We start from the raw sequence: 19,478 nt of genomic DNA, 5'->3' as shown, positions 1-19,478 counted from the left end.
GCAGGTGACAGGGCTCCAAGTTGGGTGACCTGAGGTAGGGGATCTGCCACCTTGGTGGCAAGCTATAGCTGGTGGCTGGAGAGGGGGCATGCGGGTACAGCACAGGGCGAGGGCACTGCACCAAGATGGGAAGGCCTCCCAGCCCCTGCAGCCCAGTGTGTGCCAGGCCCCACCCCCAGGGGCGGGGCCAGGCTGAGCCCCACCCGCCCCAGCTCCATCCCTCCAGAACCCAGGGCAGGGGCAGAGCCTGGGCAGCCGAGAGCCCGGGGCCCTGCGGTCCCCGCGGAGTGGAGGCACCATGTCCTCACCGGCCGGGACACCAGACAGCGCCAGAAGCCCTGCAGGCCTGCCTATGGCAGCACCCTGACACTGAGGGGAAAGCCCAGGCTGGGCCAGCAACACCTGCCCCTAACAGCCATGTGAGTAGCTACGCCCTCCTCCCCCTTCACCCGTCCCCATCCACCCCGCACCCAGCCTCACCGGGAGACCTCAGCCCCGGGTCCTGAAGAGGCCAGCGCAGCCCGCCCAAGCCACCTGAGCCTCCAGGGCGTGCAGGTCGCGGGGCCAGCCCAGCTCTGGGAAGGTGGCCCTGGGGCCAGCCCTGCCTTTCATGCTGCCCCCGGGGGAGGAGGGGTGGGGACTCACTCCAGGGCAGTGCTGGGAGCTCCAGCTCCGGACTCCAGAGTCCAGGTTTGAAGTCACGGCCCCTGAGGTCTCATGGGGTTTAATAAAGGTGGCACAGGGACGAAGGGAACAGAAACTGAAGGGCCTGATAGAGAGGGAAGGATGTCTGGGTAGAGGGCTTGGGGTGAGGGGTGAGGGAGGATGAGGAAGAGGAAATGGGCTGAGGGGAGGGGAGAGGGGCAGTAGCTTGGTGTGGCTTGGCCGGCCTTGGGGGGGTGGGCAGCTGGGAAGAGGAGGGTCCTGAGCTCAGGGTGGCAGTGGTGCCCTCGGATCCGGTGAGCTGGGGGTGGGGGCAGGTGGGAATCCTTTCCTTCTTGACTTTAACCCTAGCAGCAGCAGGAGTTTCCCCAGGGCCGAGACTCTCCTCTTCCCCACCGTGTGGCCCTGGGGCCAGGGCGCCGGAGGGGGCTGAGGACACGGAACCAAGAAAGGGAAGGGCGGGGCCAGATCAGCCACAGAACGGCCAGGCCCTGCCCTCAGGCTCCCCCCGCCGCTTGTGGGCTCAGCTTCTGGTGTGGGGCCCGTCCTTGCTGCCGGCATCCTCCTCCCCAGTGACTCCTCTCTTCCTCCAGTTCCCAGGAAGGGCCCTGTTGCTAGTGTGGTGCGGATGAGTCAAGTTTATGGGCTGGAAGTCCTACCCGGAGGCTGCTCACTGAGCTGTAACCGGCTGTGCGGGGGAGGGAGGTGCTCAGGGGACGGGGCACCCTGCTTGCTGCTGCCACGCGTGGCCCGGGCCTGTCGCTAACTCAGGTGTTCGGCCAGCCCTGCCTTCGCCTCTGCCTGTCGCCCCCACCCGCCCCCCCAATCCTTAGCAGCCTCCCCTCTCCTAATGCTCTGGTGCCAAGCAGGCTGGGAGCACCTGAGGACAGAGACCCCTCCTTCATCGTAGCACCCCCACCCTGCACTGGGCCCAGCCCGACCTGAAGGAGGCTCTCAACTGATGGCTGGCCAGAAACCACTCACACCAGCCAGACCCTGTCCTCCCTTCTGGCCAGTTTTAGAGGCCTTGCCTTGTGGAGGCAGGGGTGGACAAAATGCTCTGGGGCTTTGGGGCTGGGTGGGTCCGCCCTTCCGTCCAAACGCAGGCATCAAACGCGGCGGCCCGGAGGGGCTCGGACAGGGAATGGCAATGGCCCGCCGGCAGGGTAGGGCCTGGGGAGTTGGGTGAACACAGGCACCCCGCAGCTCCAGCCGCGGACAGACTTGCTGCGGGAGGTGCGAAGCCCAAAATATGGACTTTTATGTAAATCGTAACTGGCACTTAATTGAAAAAAAAAGCGTGCCCGCTAAACATGTAAGGCCCGCGGCCCGCCAGCGGGCACCGTCTGCCTCACTGGGCCGCCCGTCTCTCACGCAGGCCCGCCGACCGCTGCTCCAGGCGCCCCCCGGCCCCGGGCCCAAGATGACACCCAATGGCACCACGGAGGCGCCCAGCCCCGTCCCCGCGGGGGCCTTGGGGCTCTCCCTGACCCTGGCCAGCCTCATCGTCGCCGCCAACCTGCTCCTGGCCTTGGGCATCGCCCGGGACCGGCAGCTGCGCCACACGCCCGCCGGCTGCTTCTTCCTGAGCCTGCTGCTGGCCGGGCTGCTCACGGGGCTGGCGCTGCCCGCGCTGCCCGGCCTCTGGAGCCAGAGCCGCCGGGGCTACTGGCCCTGCCTCTTCCTCTACTTGGCGCCCAACTTCTCCTTCCTCTCCCTGCTCGCCAACCTCCTGCTGGTGCACGGCGAGCGCTACGCGACCGTGCTGTGGCCCCTCCGGCCCCGCAGGCGCCCACGGCTGGCCCTCCTCCTCACCTGGGCCGGCCCGCTGCTCTTTGCCAGCCTGCCGGCGCTGGGGTGGAACCGCTGGGACCCCGGCACCGGCTGCAGCTCCCAGACCGTCTTCCCAGTGCCCTACCTCTACCTTGAAGTCTACGGGCTCCTGCTGCCCGCCGTGGGGGCCGCCGCCCTTCTGTCCGCCCGCGTGCTGGCCACCGCCCGCCGCCAGCTGAGCGACATCCGCCGGCTGGAGCGGGCGGTGAGCCGCGGCGCGCCCTCGGCCCTGGCGCGGGCGCTCACCTGGAGGCAGGCGAGGGCGCAGGCCGGGGCCACGCTGCTCTTCGGGCTGTGCTGGGGTCCCTACGTGGTCACCCTGCTCCTGTCGGTCCTGGCCTTCGAGCAGCGCCTGCCGCTGGGGCCCGGAACTCTGTTGTCCCTCATGTCGCTGGGCAGTGCCAGCGCGGCAGCCGTGCCCGTGGCCATGGGGCTGGGCGAGCAGCGCTACACGGGCCCCTGGAGGGCGGCCGCCCGGAGGTGCCTGCGCGTGCTGCGGAGGAGAGCCCCCCGGCCCGGGCCCGGCCCTCCACACCAGCAGCGCAAGCAGCGTGGACCTTGACCCGAACCGGGGCAAGGGCCTCTGCTGGCCCCTACTCGAAGCATCTGTCCACCTCGGCCACCGAGCCAGTCTCCTCTCGTCCCCGAGCCCCTGGACCAGAGGCCCTGCCCTTACGTGACCCCACCCTGACCAAATAAACTCCTCCGGCCCTGTTCACGGTTATCTCCGCAGCTCTGAGAGAGCGGTGGGGGCGGGGGACAGCAGTGCAAAGAAACCAAAGCCGGACACGCAGCCACAGATCCGACTCCCTCAGAATCAACGGTCGGGGAGCACGAGCCGCCGCCCCGGACGGTGGGCTGAGGAATCTCAAAGCCTAGCAGACTTTGCAGGGAGCCTCACCCCGACGTGTCCCTCACTGGTTCCTCATGTCCAGACGCCACAAAATTCACACGCACACCGTGTCTGGGAAGTATATTTTATTTACATTTTTAAAATCTGTAACTAATATCTCTTCCTCCTTTCCACCCCCCAGAGACTTGGGAAGGGAAAGAACGGGAACCTCAAAGACCTACTCCCCACATACAAACACACACCCCCGGGGCTCACACCAGCAAATGAAGGTGAAAGAGAAAGAGGCCTGACCACCCCCCCAACCCCCCCCCCCCGAGGGACCCGCACGTCTGGGTGAGGGTGGGGGGAGCCCAAGGGGTGGGTCTCTTAAGAGAAAGGACAAGAGGGGGCAAGTCAGTTTGAAGGGGTTGAAAAGTAGTCCGAGGCCCCCCCTCCTCTTCCCCCATACCCTACCGCCTCTGCTGGTGGGGTTCTCCCTTCACCCCTCAACACCAAAGCAGAGACTGCAGCCGTTAGCGGTCAGGTCTCTGGACACAAAATACTTTTGCTTTGTGGTCTCCTGACGTTGTCACCACCAGGGAGGCATCTCTGTGGACAGAAAGCGCAGGTCGATGGGACTGAGGGACCTGGGGCCCGGCCCCAAGCCCATTACCCAGGGACCCTCGGGTGGCCTCCTCCAGGGCATCCTCAATCCTAGATCCCTGGTGCCTGGCACCAGGCTGACGTGTCCACGTCGAGTGAACACACTGGATGCCAGCAACCAGTAAGGGGATCAGAGAAGAGCCCACAGCATGGGGGAGACGGTCCCAGCCCCTTAGCCCCGGAACGGAGATGTGAGAGCCCACGCAGGTTACCCTCAGGCCTCCCCGACCTTCGGGCTCACATACCAGGCCTTAGACCCCAGCTTCCCTTAGGAAGCCCCTCCCACACCCCAAGGACCCTGCGGCCCCCCAGGTGCCATTCCCACCCTCCAAATACACAGAGACTCCAGCCCTTGCCCAACTCACGTACTTGCTGAGGGCAAAGTCCAGGATCTCGGCCGTGTGGCCCCGGTAGTCCGTGAGCAAGCGGCCGGTGCGAGCATCCCAGAGGCGCACGATGCCGTCCAGGCTGCAAGTGTAAACCACAGCGGTGCCCGCCTCCCACAGCAGCTGCACGATGCCTGACTGCACCGGGGGGCCACGGGACAGAGCGGGCAGAGCGGACGTCAGGGCTGGGAGAGCAGGAGGCGCCTGCCCTGACTTGGGCAGGGGGGAGCAGCGGGGAGGCGGGGAGGGCCGGGGAGGGCCACAGAGGGCCACGCCGGAGCTCCAGGCTGCCCGTACCTGGTGCTGACACTGGTGCCTGAGGGTCTGCGTAGACAGGTCATAGATGGCCAAGGTCCCATCCAAGTAGCCAACAGCTGCCAGAGGCATCCTGGGCAGAGGAGAGCACCACTAAGGCTCGTGGAGGGACCTGGACTCACGCACCCTGCACTCCTCCCTGGCTCCCCGGCCCAGGCACCCCTTGCCAAACCCCGTCCTCCCCAGCTTTCTCCTTTCCAGGCCGAGGCCCTTCTCACACTCACACGCTGCAGAAGCCCAAAGACTCCACGGAGTTGGACTCGCTCTCCTCCCCTTCTCCCACGTTGGGCTGGGAGGCCACGGTCTCGGGTCTGAAAACTCCCACCACCTAGAAGCCACGGGAGAGAATCCGAGGATGGGAGGAGGGCTGATGAGAAGGAGGGAAGGCGACGGGAGAAGGGCCAGGAGAGGGGCCGAGAGAGCCCTCGGTGGAGGGGGACACATGACACGGCAGCAGAGGCTCCAGGTCGCCCTCACCTTGCCAGCGGTGGCGCTGACCAGCTTGGCCTGGCAGTCCACGGAGCCGGTGAGGATCAGGCTGCCGTCCTGGTTGGCGGCGACACAGGTCAGAGGGCCCTGGTGACCCTCGGTCCCTAGGACGGAGCACACAGCTAAGTCAGGCTTCCTCGCGGCCCCCGACGCCTGCCCCAGGCCTTCTGCACAGACACCCGGAGAACCCTGGCCCTGCCCTGGAGACCTTTTAGTACGTGGATCGGGCTTCCCTGCTTCAGGTCCCAGATCCGGATGGTGCCATCTTCATAGCCGACCACGGCTCTCTTCCCTGAAGGGCCGCAGGCACGGACGAAGAGAAAGACAGCACTCACAGGCACACCCGGCAAGGGAATGGGGGGGAAGGGGGAGACCAGGAAGTAAGGGAACGGACGCCGCCCCAGGGACTAGCGGCCAGTCAGGGCAGGAAAGGGGAAGCGGTCGGCTCTGGGGCCTGGGTCCGTGTTCCGGACAGCAGAGCTCGGAGCCGGCCGGCTAAGGCCCGGGAGGGAGCCCAGGAAGGCGCGTGAACCTGGAGCCAAGCTCTCTGTGACCCGGGAAAGACAGACAGGGCAGCGGCCCTCACCGTCAGGGAGGACTCGGCCACAGGTAGCTGGGCAGCTGGGGCCTTGGAAGGTCTTGCAGTCACCATTTGGGACCTTCCACATCCAGGTGTTGCCGTCAGCCGTGCCCGCCAGGAGGACAGGTGCCCGAGGGTGCCACTCCATCCACTAGGCAGAGGGCAAGGGTCAGCAGGGAGGCCTGTCCCCCCTAGGAGCCCGTCCCATAAGCGCCACCCAAGCTGTCCTTGCTTCCGAGGGTGGCAGGGACGGGACAGGAAACAGCCCCACACTCTCGCTGCACGTGGAGAGCACGCTGCCTTAGAGCGGGCTCGGTCTAGTAAAGGCGAGACTGGCCCCCCCCAGCTCCCAGCTCCTCCCCAAGGCCCCGCGCAGCTGAACACCACTCTGATGCTCTCACCTCCAGATCTCCCGCTTCAAAGGACCAGACCTCCTCCTTGGTGTCCACCTGCCACACTTTCAACAGGCCGCTCATGTCCCCTGTGGCCACGAGGGTAGAGTCGTGGCTGAAACCAGCACAAGTAACAGAGTCTTTATGGCCTGCAAAGGGAAGGAGACAGAAAGAGAGGAGAACATCAGGAGAACAGGACCCAGGTGGCTGACGCCCAGAAAGGACCAGCTGGGAAGAGAAGAAGGCTGGGTCCCACCGTAACAGGTGACTCCTGCTCACTGCCGCTCCAGGAGGTCTCCCTAGGGATGGTAATGCTCGCCTCCCACTCCACCATGCCTAGCCCAGGCCTATGTCCTCCCCATTCTGTCCACTCCACACCTCTGCCCAAAATACCGGCTCCTCCCTTCTAAATATCCTATGCTGCTGTTACCTCCTCCCAGACCTTCCCCAGACTCCCTTGGCCAATACTGGCTCCCTCCCCATGCCCAAGACAGACTAGGTTATTCTGAGGTCCTTGGGTCCAGCATAGAACTGGCCCCAAATGGGCACCAGTAAATGGCTGCTGTCTGCACAACCATTGCAGGCTAGCCCCCTATGACCTCCAAAGGAACATGACCTCACCGTACTCCCTCACCTGCACACTCAAAGAGCAGCTCCCCATCGCTGAGCCGCCACACGAAAGCTTTGTCATCCTCACCCCCTGTCACTGCCAAGGTGTTGGTCTTGGGGTCCAGGCTCACACAAAACACAGATGCTGTCCAAAGAGATATTCCATGAGTAAGCGGACAGGGCTCCCACCCCAGGTTCTGTCCTTCGGGACCTTCAGGAAACCCACCCCCTTCCACCCAAAGCAACATGTCTTTCCTCCCGGAAAAGAAGAGTGCATCCAAGTTCTTCTAAGTTTCAAGCATCAAGTTCTTGGAGCAATTCCTCCCCGTGCTTGCCAAGCTCCATCCAAGTCCTTCCCCAGGGCTGCTGCGTTCACCACCCCAGACAGACGCACAGACAAGAGGAGGGTACACGTGCAGGCTTACAGGTCTCAGCACGGGCTGCCACCAGGCTGAGCACAGAGTGAGGAAAGCACCCTGTCACTGACCTTATTAAGGGCCACCATTTGAGAGAATTATATAAAACATGCTCAAAAAGGTACTACTACCTCTAATTTACAACAAGACGACTTTTTGAAAAGAAACTAACACCCAGAGAGATTAACAGAGATGACAAATCCGTAAGGAGCAAAGGGAGGATTTGAAGCCAGGGGGCTCAGCTGGCTCCGGGAGCCAAGCTCTCCCCCAGGCCTTCACACTGCGAGCTCCTCCAGGGCAAGGCCAGCCTCTGTTTTCCCACCTCCGTGTCCCTCGGAAGGCTCCCTACACAGCAGGTGTCTGATGTTCAAATGCCCACGTGCACTGAGTTGATGACCTGATGACGGGTTTCCTCAGAGACCCACCTGAGTGCAATGCAAAGGTGACTTCGCTATCGTCTGGGCCCTCCATGCTGCCCACCACCCCTTCCTGGGGTTCCAGAACCCAGCCCTCCTCGTTGCCCTCCTCCTCTTCTTCCTCTTCTTCAAAGTCCACATCTTCCATCTCCTGGGCCAGATCATCTGCTTTGGGGAGAGGGTTAAGAGATGGGGCTCGGCAGACAGTAAGAAAAAGGGCAGGGGAGAAGTGGTGGGGAGGCCTGAGGCGCTGGGGTGTAGCAAGAGGGTCGGCTGAGGTCAGACAGAGAGGGTGAAGCGCGGGGAGAAGCGGCAGGGAGGAGGGGGCACTGGGGACGGAGGACAGGAGAGGGCTGAGGACCCGGGGTTGGCCAGAGACGGTGTAGGAAGGGAGGACCGAGGGGATGATGGGAAGGGGGTGTGTGAGGGGAAGGGCCAGAGGAGGCGTCAGGGGAACCCCCACCCCTGCCAGGCCTGAGAACTAAGTGTGGGGGCAGGGAAGGGGGGAAGGGCGAAAGAGGTCGGTAGGAATGACCGGTGGGGAGGGGCCGGGAGGGGGGAGAAGCAAGGGTCAGAGGCCAGGGGTGAGCGCCTCCTGTCCCACGGCCCGAGGAGCGGCAGTTCTCACCCGGGTCCGGCGGGCCAGGATCCAGTTCTACCACCTCGATAATCTCCTCATCACCATGGAAGCTCAGGGTCTCCAGTGGGGGGGTGTCAGCGGCGGCCCCGCTCTCGGATTCGGACTCCATGCGGCGCAAGCAGCCGATCCACTTCTCTGGGCCCAAACGCCTCCCAGAGTCAGCTCTGCGCGACGACGCGGAACTCGAGCCCCTCCTCCCGGGAGGAAGTAGGCGTAGGCGACTCCCCGGCAGGAAGAGCGATTGCCGCTAGGCCAATGGCGAAGGGGGCTAACTGGCCGACCCACCAGTCACAGGGCAGAGTTGGGAGAAGGGGCCGGGGCGTGGCGGGGAGAACCCAAACTCCGCCCGGCCTGACTCCGCCTCCAACAGGAGGGAAACAAGCGAGCGTGCGCGCCTCCGGGGTCTCCTGGGAAGGGTAGTTCTCCAGGGTCCCCTCCGAGGCTTCTGGGAGATGTAGTTTCTGGTCTGTAGGCAGGACGGAAGGAGCGGGGGAGGCCCCTTACGCAAACTACAATTCCCGGCGCGGAGCGCGGTGAAGCGGGGGGTGGGATCTGAGCATGGCGGCGGTGGTAGCTGCTACGGCGCTGAAGGGCCGGGGGGCGAGAAATGCCCGCGTCCTTCGGGGTAAGGAGAGGGACCCCGGGGAGGGCAGGACGGCAGGGGATCCCCTTTTTTTATACATCCCAACCAGCGATAGCAGGAGGTCATGGCTGTCGATTCCTGCCTGCACCCCTCTGCAGGATCATAAAGAGTCAAGGGGCTCAAAGATACTCTCTAGAGGTCACCCAGCCCATCCCCCTGCCCTCAAGTTACGCGACACCTGTGGGGTCATGCTGCGAGAGGGAGCTCCGAGGAAGCCTTTTAGACTCCCGCGCTCCAGGTGTTTTACACTCACCGCAGTGCAGAGGAAAGAGCCCTGGGCTTCTGGAGGCTTGGGTTCTAGCCCCGGATAATTAGCAGTTTGACCTTGGGCGAAGCAGTTCGGCTCTCGGGGCTTCAGTTTCCTCTTCTATAAAATAAGGGGATGGAGTAGACTACCTTTAAGCTCCCAGTGCTAACATCCTGCAGTTTGAAAACCTTTCCTCGGATTTCCTTGATACGACTTATGTGAGCCCCACTGCAGTCCTTCACGTTCTGTCGTCTGAGCAGATGAAGAACAACGAAGCTCGCTCTCCTGGCACCAGGGTGATGAGCCCGCAGTGACGTGGAAGTGGCTTCCAGACGTGCCACCTCGATGGCAATTTTCCCATTTTCCCTTTGGATTCTCCCTGACACTTGTTACTCCAAACTGCTGTCTCTCCCCTTTTTCCCCTGGGCTTTCTTCTCATCCTCTCTTACTGACCTTCCTTCCTTCCATCCGCAGGGATTCTCTCAGGAGCCACAGCTAACAAGGCCTCACAGAACAGGACCCGGGCACTGCAAAGCCACAGTTCCCCAGAGTGCAAGGAGGAACCGGAGCCCCTATCCCCTGAGCTGGAATACATTCCCAGAAAGAGGGGCAAGAACCCCATGAAAGCTGTGGGACTCGCCTGGTGAGTTTTAACTAAAACTCTTTGCCCACCAATGGGGAGTGGCACAGTGGAGGGCGGGACCCAGAAAGTTTCTTCAAGTTTTAGGTGGTGAGTTGAATCTGAGGTTGTGGGGACAGAACTGCTTGACGTGAGGACTGGAATCTCAGAGGAATGGCGCAAGGGAGGTGGGAAAGTATGTGGAATTGGAGACACAGTGGGTTTTCGGTGTAGTAAGCTGGGCTAATCTGATTGGAGTTTGGGTCCCTGGCCTCATTCTCTCTTTTGGGAGCTTGGGCTGAAAGCCCATTGAGCTCTTTCATTGAGATCATGAGAGATTATGTTAGTTGTATAAGTAGCATCTAGAAGGTGTCCAATACTTCGTTATTTGGATCTGACTCTGACCTTAATATGTATTGTTGATCAACATTAAAAGGAAAGGAGGGGAAAATTAACAGTTTTTTCCACACCTGAGGTGTGCCAGTACTTTACAGTGTAATGTTTTAGTTTTTCTGAGATAAATGTTACATCCCCTAAACCCAAAATACAAAAAAAAAATTTCTTTTTTAATTACATCCCATTTCACAGAGGAAGGAACTCTAAGTAAGGTTCAGAGGTGGGATTCTCACCAGGTCTTATGACTCCATGCCCTCTCCCCCCACACTAAAGTGCCTCCCAGGTAGCGGTTACTCAGATGAAGGGGAGTCGAGGAGGGGATGTGGGGCGGTTAAGGCAGAGGGAACCTTTGCCAACACTTGGAGAGGGAAGGAGGATGGGCCATCTGGAGAATCTTGCATAGTCCGTATGGCAGGATCGCAGGGCTCTCAGGTCAAGGAGCCTCAAGCTATACGGGAAAGGAATGAAAAGATGGGCAGGGGACCAACCACACTGGGCCTTTTGTGCTGTGCCTAGGAGTTTGGATTTGGCCAGGAAGTGACGGGGAGCTTTAGAGAGTTTTAAGCAGTGCGGCAGCAGGATCTGATTGGCTTTTGGCCCTCCAGCAGCCAGTGCGGAGGCTGCAGAGACACGAGAGGTATTGTGGTGTTCGTGCAACCGATGAAGCTGGAATGAGATTGCCCCAGCTCCTCTGGCTCAGGCTTGGCCCCTCCCCAAATCCCGTGCACATCTCCCCACCCCTAGGGCCATCGGCTTCCCCTGTGGTATCCTCCTCTTCATCCTCACCAAGCGGGAAGTGGACAAGGACCGTTTGAAGCAGATGAAGGCTCGGCAGAACATGCGGGCATCCAACACGGGCGAGTATGAGAGCCAGAGGTTCAGGGCCTCCTCCCAACATGCCCCGTCTCCTGAAGCAGGGTCGGGGGTGCAAGCCTGAGGAATACTGCCACCCTCCCCTAGACTGTATTGACTGTGGCCTCCAAGACTGAAGTCCTCTGGGTTTGGCCAAGATTCCGGTCCTTGCCTATGAGGTCCGCCAGAGGGCGCTGCCAGCCCCCTGCCCTGCCCCCCCTCAGAAGCCAGCCAAAGGCAAATAAAGTCCTGGAATGTTTTGAGCGCAAAGGAACCAGGAGTGGGCTTGTGAAATCCTTGGGACGGGAGGGGCCGAGGGAGGGGTTGGTTACTCACATGTGCTCCTCTCACAGGAGCGCTCAGTGTTCCTGGCTGGCTGGTTGGGGAGACTACGGAGACTTAAGTACAACAAGCTTAGGCTCAGGCCCTGGGGACCAAGCCTTCAGAGCTGCTGGCCAGGAGGGTGGGGTCTCACTGAGCCTCTAACGAAAAATAAAAAGAATCAAAAAGGGATTCAGAGTGAGGGGGGGGAAGCACTCCTCTTGGTCCGGTCCAAGTGACTGGGCACTCTGGACCTCAGTTTCCTTGTTTGTAATAGGGATTGGACTAGTGATTTCTTTTTTTTTTTTTTTTTAAGATTTTATTTATTTATTTGACAGAGACATAGAGCAGGAACACAAGCAGGGGGAGTGGGAGAGGGAGAAGCAGGCTTCCCGCGGAGCAGGGAGCCCGATGTGGGACTCGATCCCAGGACCCTGGGATCATGACCTGAGCTGAAGGCAGACGCTTAATGACTGAGCCACCCAGGCGCCCTGGACTACTGATTTCTAAGGCATGGGTTCTAAACTTGAACCTGTGGTTCATCTCCCTCCACCCCCACATGTGAAGTCGTGTGAACACATACAGCTTTGTGGGGAGGGGAGTTCATAGCTCTCATGTGCATTTGTAAAGGGTCTAGGATGCAGAAAAGGTCACGTGCCACTGCTCTGACCGGTCCCTGCCAGACCCAATATTGCAGGGTTGAACCTTTACCAGTCTGTTGCATCCATCACCAGGAAGCACTGGGGCAAAATATATTTGATTATCTTAGAAAAGGCAGAAGACGCCAAGCCGGAAGGCAGAGGTAGGAAGCGGATGCTTAGGGCAGAGCCAAACCAGCACTCCCAGAGCTCCCACCTTAAAGCAAAGAAACCAGAGCCAAATAGGGGTTTAACTCCTAAACATAAAACTTTATTACATTTCTAGTTATGTCCTTTTGCGTGATATATTTAGGACCAAGTAGTTAAGAGAAGTCCTAATTATATCCTTGGGCTAATTTGGTTTCCACCCCCACCAACAGACTGACTCTTGTCCCCCTCCCCCCGTTCCAGCTTGAGGCACTAGGTGTTGCGAAAAAGTGGCAGCTGGCTGGAGAGAGAAGGCTCAAGTCTGAAATCCCCCAGTACAAACTGAGAGCGGAAGTCTCCTTTCGCTCAGGGTCCTCCCCAGGTTAGCATAAGAACACGGAAGTTTCCATGGATACCACAGGAGGCTTTCATATCCCTCAGACCAGGCGGAAGACCCCAGAGCCTTTCCCCTGCCCCCACCCTGGCCTCTCTTCACCATCGTTACTTCCTGGCCACACTTACAGTCCTACAAACCACCCCATCTCCTGACCTTTGCTCCTCACTTTCTGCTCTGAGCAGCTTGGGCACTGGAAGCAAGAGGTCTCTCTGACCAGAGATCTCAGAAGCAGCCAGGGAGGCCCCAGGCAGCTCTGGAGAATGGGGAGCAGCCTGTCCTCTCCACCACCAGAAGCCATGAGGAAGCCCAGGGTAGATGCCACTCTGTATTGGCCCCTGTGCTTGACTTTGCTTACTCCCCTCTTCCTCCCCTGCTCCAAATAAACAGTATATGTATTAGCCATCAAAAATAGGGGGATTGAAGCAGGGGAGACCCATGGGCACAGATCTCTTCTACCTTCAGGAGCTTGAAGGGTTGTCAAAGGAGTACAGGACAATGGCCTAGGAGTCCAGGAGGCTGGGGACAAAGCTCTCTGACTTGGGGGTTGAGGGAGGAAAGAGCTCTAGCTACAGAGCCCAGAAGCCTATGGCAGAGGTGGGAGGGGACACCTCATCATCTCAAAGTCACTTCTACCTCTCATACTCCTTTTTGGCTACAGAGTAGGCTCTTCTTGTCCTTCCCTGCAACCCCAGCTATTGAGAAGAGTTTGGTGCCATGTAGTGGGTGGAGGAAGAAGGCACATCTGCCTAGTCCCCTCTGGGTCTGTCAAAGGCAAGAGTTAGTCCCCAGTTCCTCCAGCCCGCCAGCTAACCTGTGCATCCATCACCAGAGAGGCCACCCATTACAGGACAGAACAGAAACTGGGCATGTTACTGGAGGGAGAAGTAAAGAGATCTGAGGTCCAGACTCTGGTCACAGGGCCCAGCCCTCTAGGGAAGGGGGAGCCCACGGTGGGGCGGAATGCGGTGCTCCTTAATTGCGATCCCCGACCAGCTGCAGCACAAAGGTGAAAATGTAGATGATGTCGGTGTAGATCTGCAGAGCGCCAGTGATATAGTCCTCGGGGCTGATGGTGTGCTTCCGGTTCCCCAGGACCAGCTGCGTGTCATAAGCCAGGAACTGTAGGAATAGGGAAGGCACGTGTGAGGACCCAGGGGCTCTGTGGCCGGAGCTCCTTCCTGGTTCTCATTTCATCAGCAGATCCGTCCTGGGAGCCTCCGTGCCATGCAGTATGCTTAGGGACACGTTAACGAACAGCACAGCACATGGTCTCTACCCTCAATTGGTTCAGAGTCTAGAAAGGGAGAGAGACACACCCCCATCCGTAATAGGGCCTGCTGGGTATGCTCCATAGCTGGCAGGTGAACAAAAAAGAGGTGGCAGGATCGCCCAGAACATCAGTCATCTCGACAGCGGAGAGAGAGAAAGGTAACTGTGGCCCACTCCCTGCCTCCCAAGCAGCCCGAATTCATGCTCTGTCTGTCTAGTTGCTCCCCTCCAGCCCCTCAGCTCCCCTGCCAAGAGGGAGCAGGGCCTTACTCACCAACGTGAAGCAAATGGCCCCCAGAGCAGCATAGACCATGTGGAGCCAATAAATCTGGGGAGAGGGGACAGGGATGGTGTTAGAAATCTTAGCAAAGCACGGACCCAGGCAGTCCCTCAGAACCAGCTTCCCCCTATTCTGGGAAGAATAGGGAAGAGCAGGGAGACCCAGGAAGCTAGCTACATGAAAGGACCACTTCTGCCTTCTAGATCGGGGAAGAAATTAGTAGTAGTAACATATTTGGGATGCCTGGCTGGCTCACTCAGTGGAGCATGCAACTCTTGATCTTGGGGTTGTGAGTTCGAGCCCCACACTGGGTGTAGAGATTACTTAAAAAAAAAAAAAGAATAGTAACAAATTTGGACAGAGAAAACAGGCCATCCTCCAGTGGTCATATGAAACCAATCTCCAAAGTTAGGGTACAGAAGTGTCCACTGTACTTCTGGAAAAAAGCAGGTGGTTGTGTTGTAGCTCTGGAAGAGACAGAGCCAGGCAAGCACTGGTCGAAGAGCCCTGTCCCCTTTCCCCCAGTCCTAGTCCGTGCTCAGTCATGGTTCCTGCAGCCAGCCTGGGAAGGAAGCCCCCAGCCACCCTAAGGACTACCAGAATTCTGGAGCCCTCCAGGTGCCTGTTCATAGAAGGGCAGGGCCAGCCATGGTCCAGTAGGCAGGTGCCCTCACAGCACGGTGCTCCCCTCCTCGCAGGTCCCTTCCATGCAAGCCCATCTTCTCAGTCCTGGGCGCCTCTCCCGTCTCTCTTCTAGAACCTAACCTAAGCTGCCAGGCAGATCTCCCCACTACTTCCCATGGGAATTCTGCAATGCCATCCAGGGCCTTAGGTTCTAAGGCTCCCAGGGCCTTCTCATCTCCACATAGCGATTACCCTAACCCAAATGATGGTGCTCCCGTGTTGGAGCCTTTGCTAGCCAGTTGTGAGCTTCCAGAAGGCCTGGCCAACACTTGATACAGAAAGTCTCCTCCGAGTGCTAGGTTCGCTGACCCCAGCTCTCCCAGGACACTCACATATTTGAAGGACAGCACAATGGCAGTGACAATCCCAGTCACCATCATCACAATTCCCAGGACACAGAAGAGGCCTGTGCACGAGGTAAAGTCCACCTGCCAGAAAGGGAGGAGGAGGCACCTGTCAGACGAGTGTCACAACCAGCAGCCCAGCCAGACTGCCCCGCCTCCCCAACCAGGGAATCCCAGTGCCGCCTCCTAGAAGGCACGGGAGTAACCATGACATTCTAAAGACAGACACAGGGAACAGTTTTATAGGTGCAGATAGGAAGGGAAGGGGATTAGGGTCTCTTAAGGGAAATCCCCGGTGTAGACGGGTCTGGGCCCTGGCAGGCCTGCTGCAGTGCCAAGCCTGGAGGGCCAGGTTTATATAAAGAAAGGGGGGGTGGCCAGGGAAGTGCCCCCCACCCCTCCCCATACCCTCACCTTGGTCTGGAAGCAGAAGATGGTGACCGAAATGGACACCACAGCAGTGATGATCATTGCAATGATGACGGCTTTGGTTTCATACACACTGAGGGGAAGGAGTTCGGAGAGGCCAGAGGCATAAGTCATATAGGAATGACTTCAAAACTATCACTTCTAGAAGGATCCTGCCCGGCATCCCCCCCCCCCCCCCAATGCAGAGGACTGCCAGCCCAGGGATGCCCCACTCCCTCCCCCATAATACACATTTCACAAGAGTGTGATGGTTTGTCCCTGAGTGTACCTGGAAATGGTGCCCGTCATGAAGCCCATGGCAAGAGTCTGAGGGGAGGACAGAGATAAGAGTGGAACACGTAAGAAAGGCGGGCCCCCTGCAGGCACGGCCCTGGTGGACTGCCAGAGCTGGGGGCACATGTGACTGAGCAGGAAAGAGGCAGCCACGAGGAGACCAAGAGCGTGGGTCAGGTTAGGGTTGGGGAGAGTGCCAGGGACATCACCACGGTTGTGTCCCCAGCCCTTCCCTCGGACCCACCCTCCCTCACCCCTTCTTGACTTACAAAAATGGTCAGCAGGATGATGTTCCATGGGAACCGGCGTCTGAAGGGAAAAAGACCGTGATTAAGTGACTTGGGGCCAGCCAGGTATCAGAGGCTCTTTCAGCAGCAGGTAGTTCTGGCTCAGGTGCTTGGAGAATGTGGCCTTGACTTGGGGGGGCGGGGAGGCTGGGATGGCCTTTGGGACCTGCTCAGGTGTTCTGTGCAGGGACAGCGTGGGCCAATGGGACAGACCTGGGCTGTGGAACCACAAAGACCCGGATCCATTTGCAGCTCTTACCCGGCCTGCCTGTGTTAACTGTGGGAAAAGTTACTCAGCGTCCCTGAGCCTTGGGTGCTTCCTATTTGTTAAATGGTTAAAATGCTACATACCTTGCAGAGGTACCATAAAAATAACAGCCACACAACTGAATCGATCACACACAGGCAAGGGACTTTGAACACACCTGAACCTCAGCTGCGCCCATCACCACACAGCTGCTATAGGGATCCCCTTTCTTCCCCAAACACTTGGTCCCCCCTCTCCTGCCCCCCACCATCCCTTCTCATTGTCTGGGACTCACCTGGGTCCCTGGCAGCAGGCGAGGGTCAGATAGGTGGCCAGGAAGACAGCACTGGGAAGAAAGAGATGAGGAAGTAGCCCACAAGCCCGATCCACCCCTCGGCCCTCTCCACGACCCGCCTGGCAGCACTCCCCAGGCCGGCAGGCTGGGGGCCCACAGAACCCTTTGGAAGTCTGAGGGGAAGCCACCCAGGACAAGAGTACCCCAGCCAAGGGCACTGAGAACCTCTGAGACGGAGGGTTTAGCCAGGAAGGAGGCTGAAGGAGACCGAGGCAGATAAGCTAAGAGAACTTGGGGACCCGCTGGCAGTCTGCGTGTTGCCACCGGTCCCCTACCCCTGCTTCCAGGCGCTCTGTGGTGCTGTCACTCCTCACTTGGCCCCTCCCACACACCCACACTCCCCAGCACAGCTGGCAACTTGAAGGGCCCCTCTCAAAACGTATTTGGATCCCTGCCCTGAGAGAAGCTGGTCAGTGGTCCCCCCTCATCTCCTTGCCCCCCTCTCCCAACACACATACAGCAGAGGGGAGCGGAGACTCACTAGGACACATAGTAGACATACAGGTTTCTCCTCACGAAGTCGCCAACTGGCTTCCTGTGGAGCAGGGGAGGATGGAAGGGGAGAGGAGTCATACAAGACTTGGCTACCTCCCTGCCCAGGCCCCCCCACACTTCCCTTCAGGGTCCATCTGAGCACAGGGCCCACCCCACCCCGCACGCCCCGCAGGGGACCCAGTAAGACCGGGGCAGCGTCCTCAGACTCACACAAACGTGAAGATAGCGATGATGGCCACCGTGATGAGCAGCTGGATAGAGATGATGGTGTAAACCTGGAACACAAGCCAGGGTGGGGGCGGCATGTGTCATTGTCCCACCCATCCCCCCAGGAAGCAGCCAGCCCCCCACCCAGGAGGCCAAAGACCCTCTCTGACTGGCGGGGAGGGGGCTCTTTCTTAATTTTGGAGGATCTCTTCTTTTTTCATTTCCACTCAGGGGCCCTTCCCTGCTGCCGCCTGTCCTGAAGGCCACCCCGGAGTGAGGAGTCTGGCTCAGAGACTACCCACACCCTCAGGGCTGACCCCCACCTCCAGCTGCTCCTTGCCATCTCTCCCCACCTGCCATGTCCCACGGCCAGCCTCGCTTCCCTGCTTCCTCCCCCTGCCTCACTACCAGGTAGTCCTCCACGCTCACACAGCAGTTTCTGTGCCTACTCAGCAGGGTGCTGTGCACACGGGAGCCCGGGGAGAGGAGGAGTATAAACAAGTATGATCATTCTGCCTTCGAGTTGCTTCCAGTCCCAGAGGAGAAAGAAGTTTGGGGAGGGCAGGACACTCTGGCAGAGCCAGCCTAGATTTTCCTAGATTGAATCTGTCCCCTGCCACAAGGTCAAGGAAGAGAGGATTGAGAGGCAGGGAACATGGGTCAGGAGGAGCTGGCGCCCCTCCCGAGGGCAGGGCAGAGCTAGAAAAAAGTTGGAAGGCGGCAGCATATCTCCATGGGAATGAGTGCCCGGGGCTGACAGTGCCTGGCCCTCCGCACCCCGTCCCCACCCCATTCCCACCTCCCAAGGGGCCCGGGGACAGTGGCCTCCCAGCCCGCGTCTCACCTTTCGGATGAAGGTGTGCCGGACTTTCCTGTCATCCCACTCTCCAGGCCCGAAGCTTTCACTCACTGCTCTCTCCTCCCCATCATAGCCCTGGCCTGGGCCTGGAGGAACAGATCACATGTGACCAACTGGGGACTGGGACACGTGGCCTCAATCCCAAAGCCTGCATGACATTATGTCAGAGTCTCCAGTATCTCCAGCCAAAAGACAGGTGCCATAACTCAGGAGCTCCTCACCCAAGCCAGGGCCTCTAGACGCCCTCAGAGTGACCCAGGGCTGGCCTGGGCACCACATGGAGCCGTGTGTCCCTGTCATGAGGGGCCTTAGGTGTGAGCCCATCCATCAGTGCGCATTCATTGAGGGCTCCTGCGTGAGGGTGTCCGGCCCACACCTGGGTGCTCCGGGTTACGTGTAAACACACATGGTCCCTGCCATCTAGGGGTCACGACCTAGTGAGGAGGCCAGGCATGGGCAGGGCTTGGGGCATCAGCGGCAGGATGCCAGGGCCGTCAGGAATGAAAGGAGGAAAGGCAGGGAGAAACAGAGCACGTGTGTGGAGGGTGGAGAACAGAGTGAGGGCCATGTCCTCCATCCGGCAAGCTTGAGCACTCCGGGATGCCAGGGGTCCCCGTGCCCAGGACAAGGCGTGACTGTGAACGTGACCGGTGCGCTAACATCCCCACCAGACACGTATGAACACGTATGGGCAGCTGAGGGCTGGCCATGCCCCAGCATTCCAGAGGCTGCGGGGCTCAAAACATTCCCTCAGTGCCTCCTTAGGAACCGCTTTCAGAATCCACACATGAGCCATTCACAAAAAGGCGCTGCATCTCATGTCTCATTTCTGACCCAACAGGGCATTTACCTGCCATGACATTTATCAAACATCCAAATAACTTCTGGATGTTTGCAAAACTCAGACATTACCTTAACAGATGAGGACCCGTTAGCACCGAGAATATTAACAAAACAAGACCAAAAAAAAAGTGTTTCAGGTTCTAAAGGCAATTCCTAAGGGAGGACTCTGGGGGCAGAGATGGCACCTGTAAAGTTAGGACACGGAAATGGCTTCCTCCTAAGGTAGCCGCTCTGAAGTAACTAGTTACTTCATCCTGCCACTTTCTCATCTAATGTGTAAGTTCTGGTGTGTGACTATGGACTCGGTCTCCTTGCTGAATAAAGTGGCTAGCAGGCGTCTGGGGTGGGGGAGCGAGGTGCTGAGGGGGCAGGTGGGGAGGTGGCTGGGGGGGCGAGGCGCTGAGGGGGCAGG

General features: G+C 59.3%; 4 protein-coding genes across 6 annotated transcripts in view; 2 read left to right on the top strand and 2 right to left on the bottom strand.

The window, feature by feature from the left end:
* The first annotated feature begins 212 nt into the window (after positions 1-212).
* Positions 213-3,495, top strand: GPBAR1 (G protein-coupled bile acid receptor 1). The gene is given in 3 exon segments (XM_035007152.1): positions 213-419; positions 2,042-3,024; positions 3,026-3,495. Coding segments are annotated over 2 exon segments (1,089 nt in total). The 5' UTR covers positions 213-419; positions 2,042-2,086; the 3' UTR covers positions 3,177-3,495.
* Positions 3,460-8,427, bottom strand: AAMP (angio associated migratory cell protein). Of its 3 annotated transcripts, none has more exons than XM_035007149.1 (11): positions 8,223-8,427; positions 7,604-7,762; positions 6,788-6,907; positions 6,163-6,302; positions 5,768-5,912; positions 5,390-5,473; positions 5,170-5,285; positions 4,917-5,020; positions 4,675-4,765; positions 4,361-4,515; positions 3,460-3,937 (listed from the first exon to the last, which is right to left on the bottom strand). In XM_035007149.1, exons 1-11 carry the CDS (start codon positions 8,341-8,343, stop codon positions 3,862-3,864), a joined length of 1,311 nt encoding a protein of 436 aa, XP_034863040.1. In that variant the 5' UTR covers positions 8,344-8,427; the 3' UTR covers positions 3,460-3,861. The 3 variants fall into 3 exon arrangements, with proteins under 3 accessions (XP_034863040.1, XP_034863041.1, XP_034863042.1); XM_035007150.1 differs by having other exon boundaries at positions 7,604-7,759; positions 8,223-8,426; XM_035007151.1 differs by lacking the exon at positions 7,604-7,762.
* Positions 8,428-8,710: 283 nt separating this feature from the next.
* LOC118012052 (probable hydrolase PNKD) lies at positions 8,711-11,265 on the top strand. Its single transcript, XM_035007156.1, has 3 exons — positions 8,711-8,859; positions 9,599-9,767; positions 10,884-11,265. Exons 1-3 carry the CDS (start codon positions 8,793-8,795, stop codon positions 11,074-11,076), a joined length of 429 nt encoding a protein of 142 aa, XP_034863047.1. The 5' UTR covers positions 8,711-8,792; the 3' UTR covers positions 11,077-11,265.
* A 930-nt stretch (positions 11,266-12,195) lies between these two features.
* Positions 12,196-19,478, bottom strand: part of TMBIM1 (transmembrane BAX inhibitor motif containing 1) — a 16,848-nt gene continuing 9,565 nt past the window's right edge. Inside the window, exons 3-12 of the mRNA XM_035007155.1 lie at positions 18,209-18,309; positions 17,368-17,432; positions 17,144-17,197; positions 16,603-16,653; positions 16,043-16,082; positions 15,769-15,806; positions 15,486-15,573; positions 15,060-15,155; positions 14,038-14,091; positions 12,196-13,613 (exon numbers count right to left, since the gene is read on the bottom strand). Of these exons, the coding sequence (XP_034863046.1) occupies positions 13,467-13,613; positions 14,038-14,091; positions 15,060-15,155; positions 15,486-15,573; positions 15,769-15,806; positions 16,043-16,082; positions 16,603-16,653; positions 17,144-17,197; positions 17,368-17,432; positions 18,209-18,309 (734 nt within the window). The 3' untranslated portion in view covers positions 12,196-13,466. The remainder of the gene's footprint in view (positions 13,614-14,037; positions 14,092-15,059; positions 15,156-15,485; positions 15,574-15,768; positions 15,807-16,042; positions 16,083-16,602; positions 16,654-17,143; positions 17,198-17,367; positions 17,433-18,208; positions 18,310-19,478) is intronic.

This window comes from Mirounga leonina, unplaced genomic scaffold, assembly GCF_011800145.1.
Source record: "Mirounga leonina isolate KUSES-001 unplaced genomic scaffold, KU_Mleo_1.0 Mir_151, whole genome shotgun sequence".
Lineage (NCBI taxonomy): Eukaryota > Metazoa > Chordata > Mammalia > Carnivora > Phocidae > Mirounga > Mirounga leonina.
This window is presented reverse-complemented; position numbering and strand designations above follow the sequence as displayed.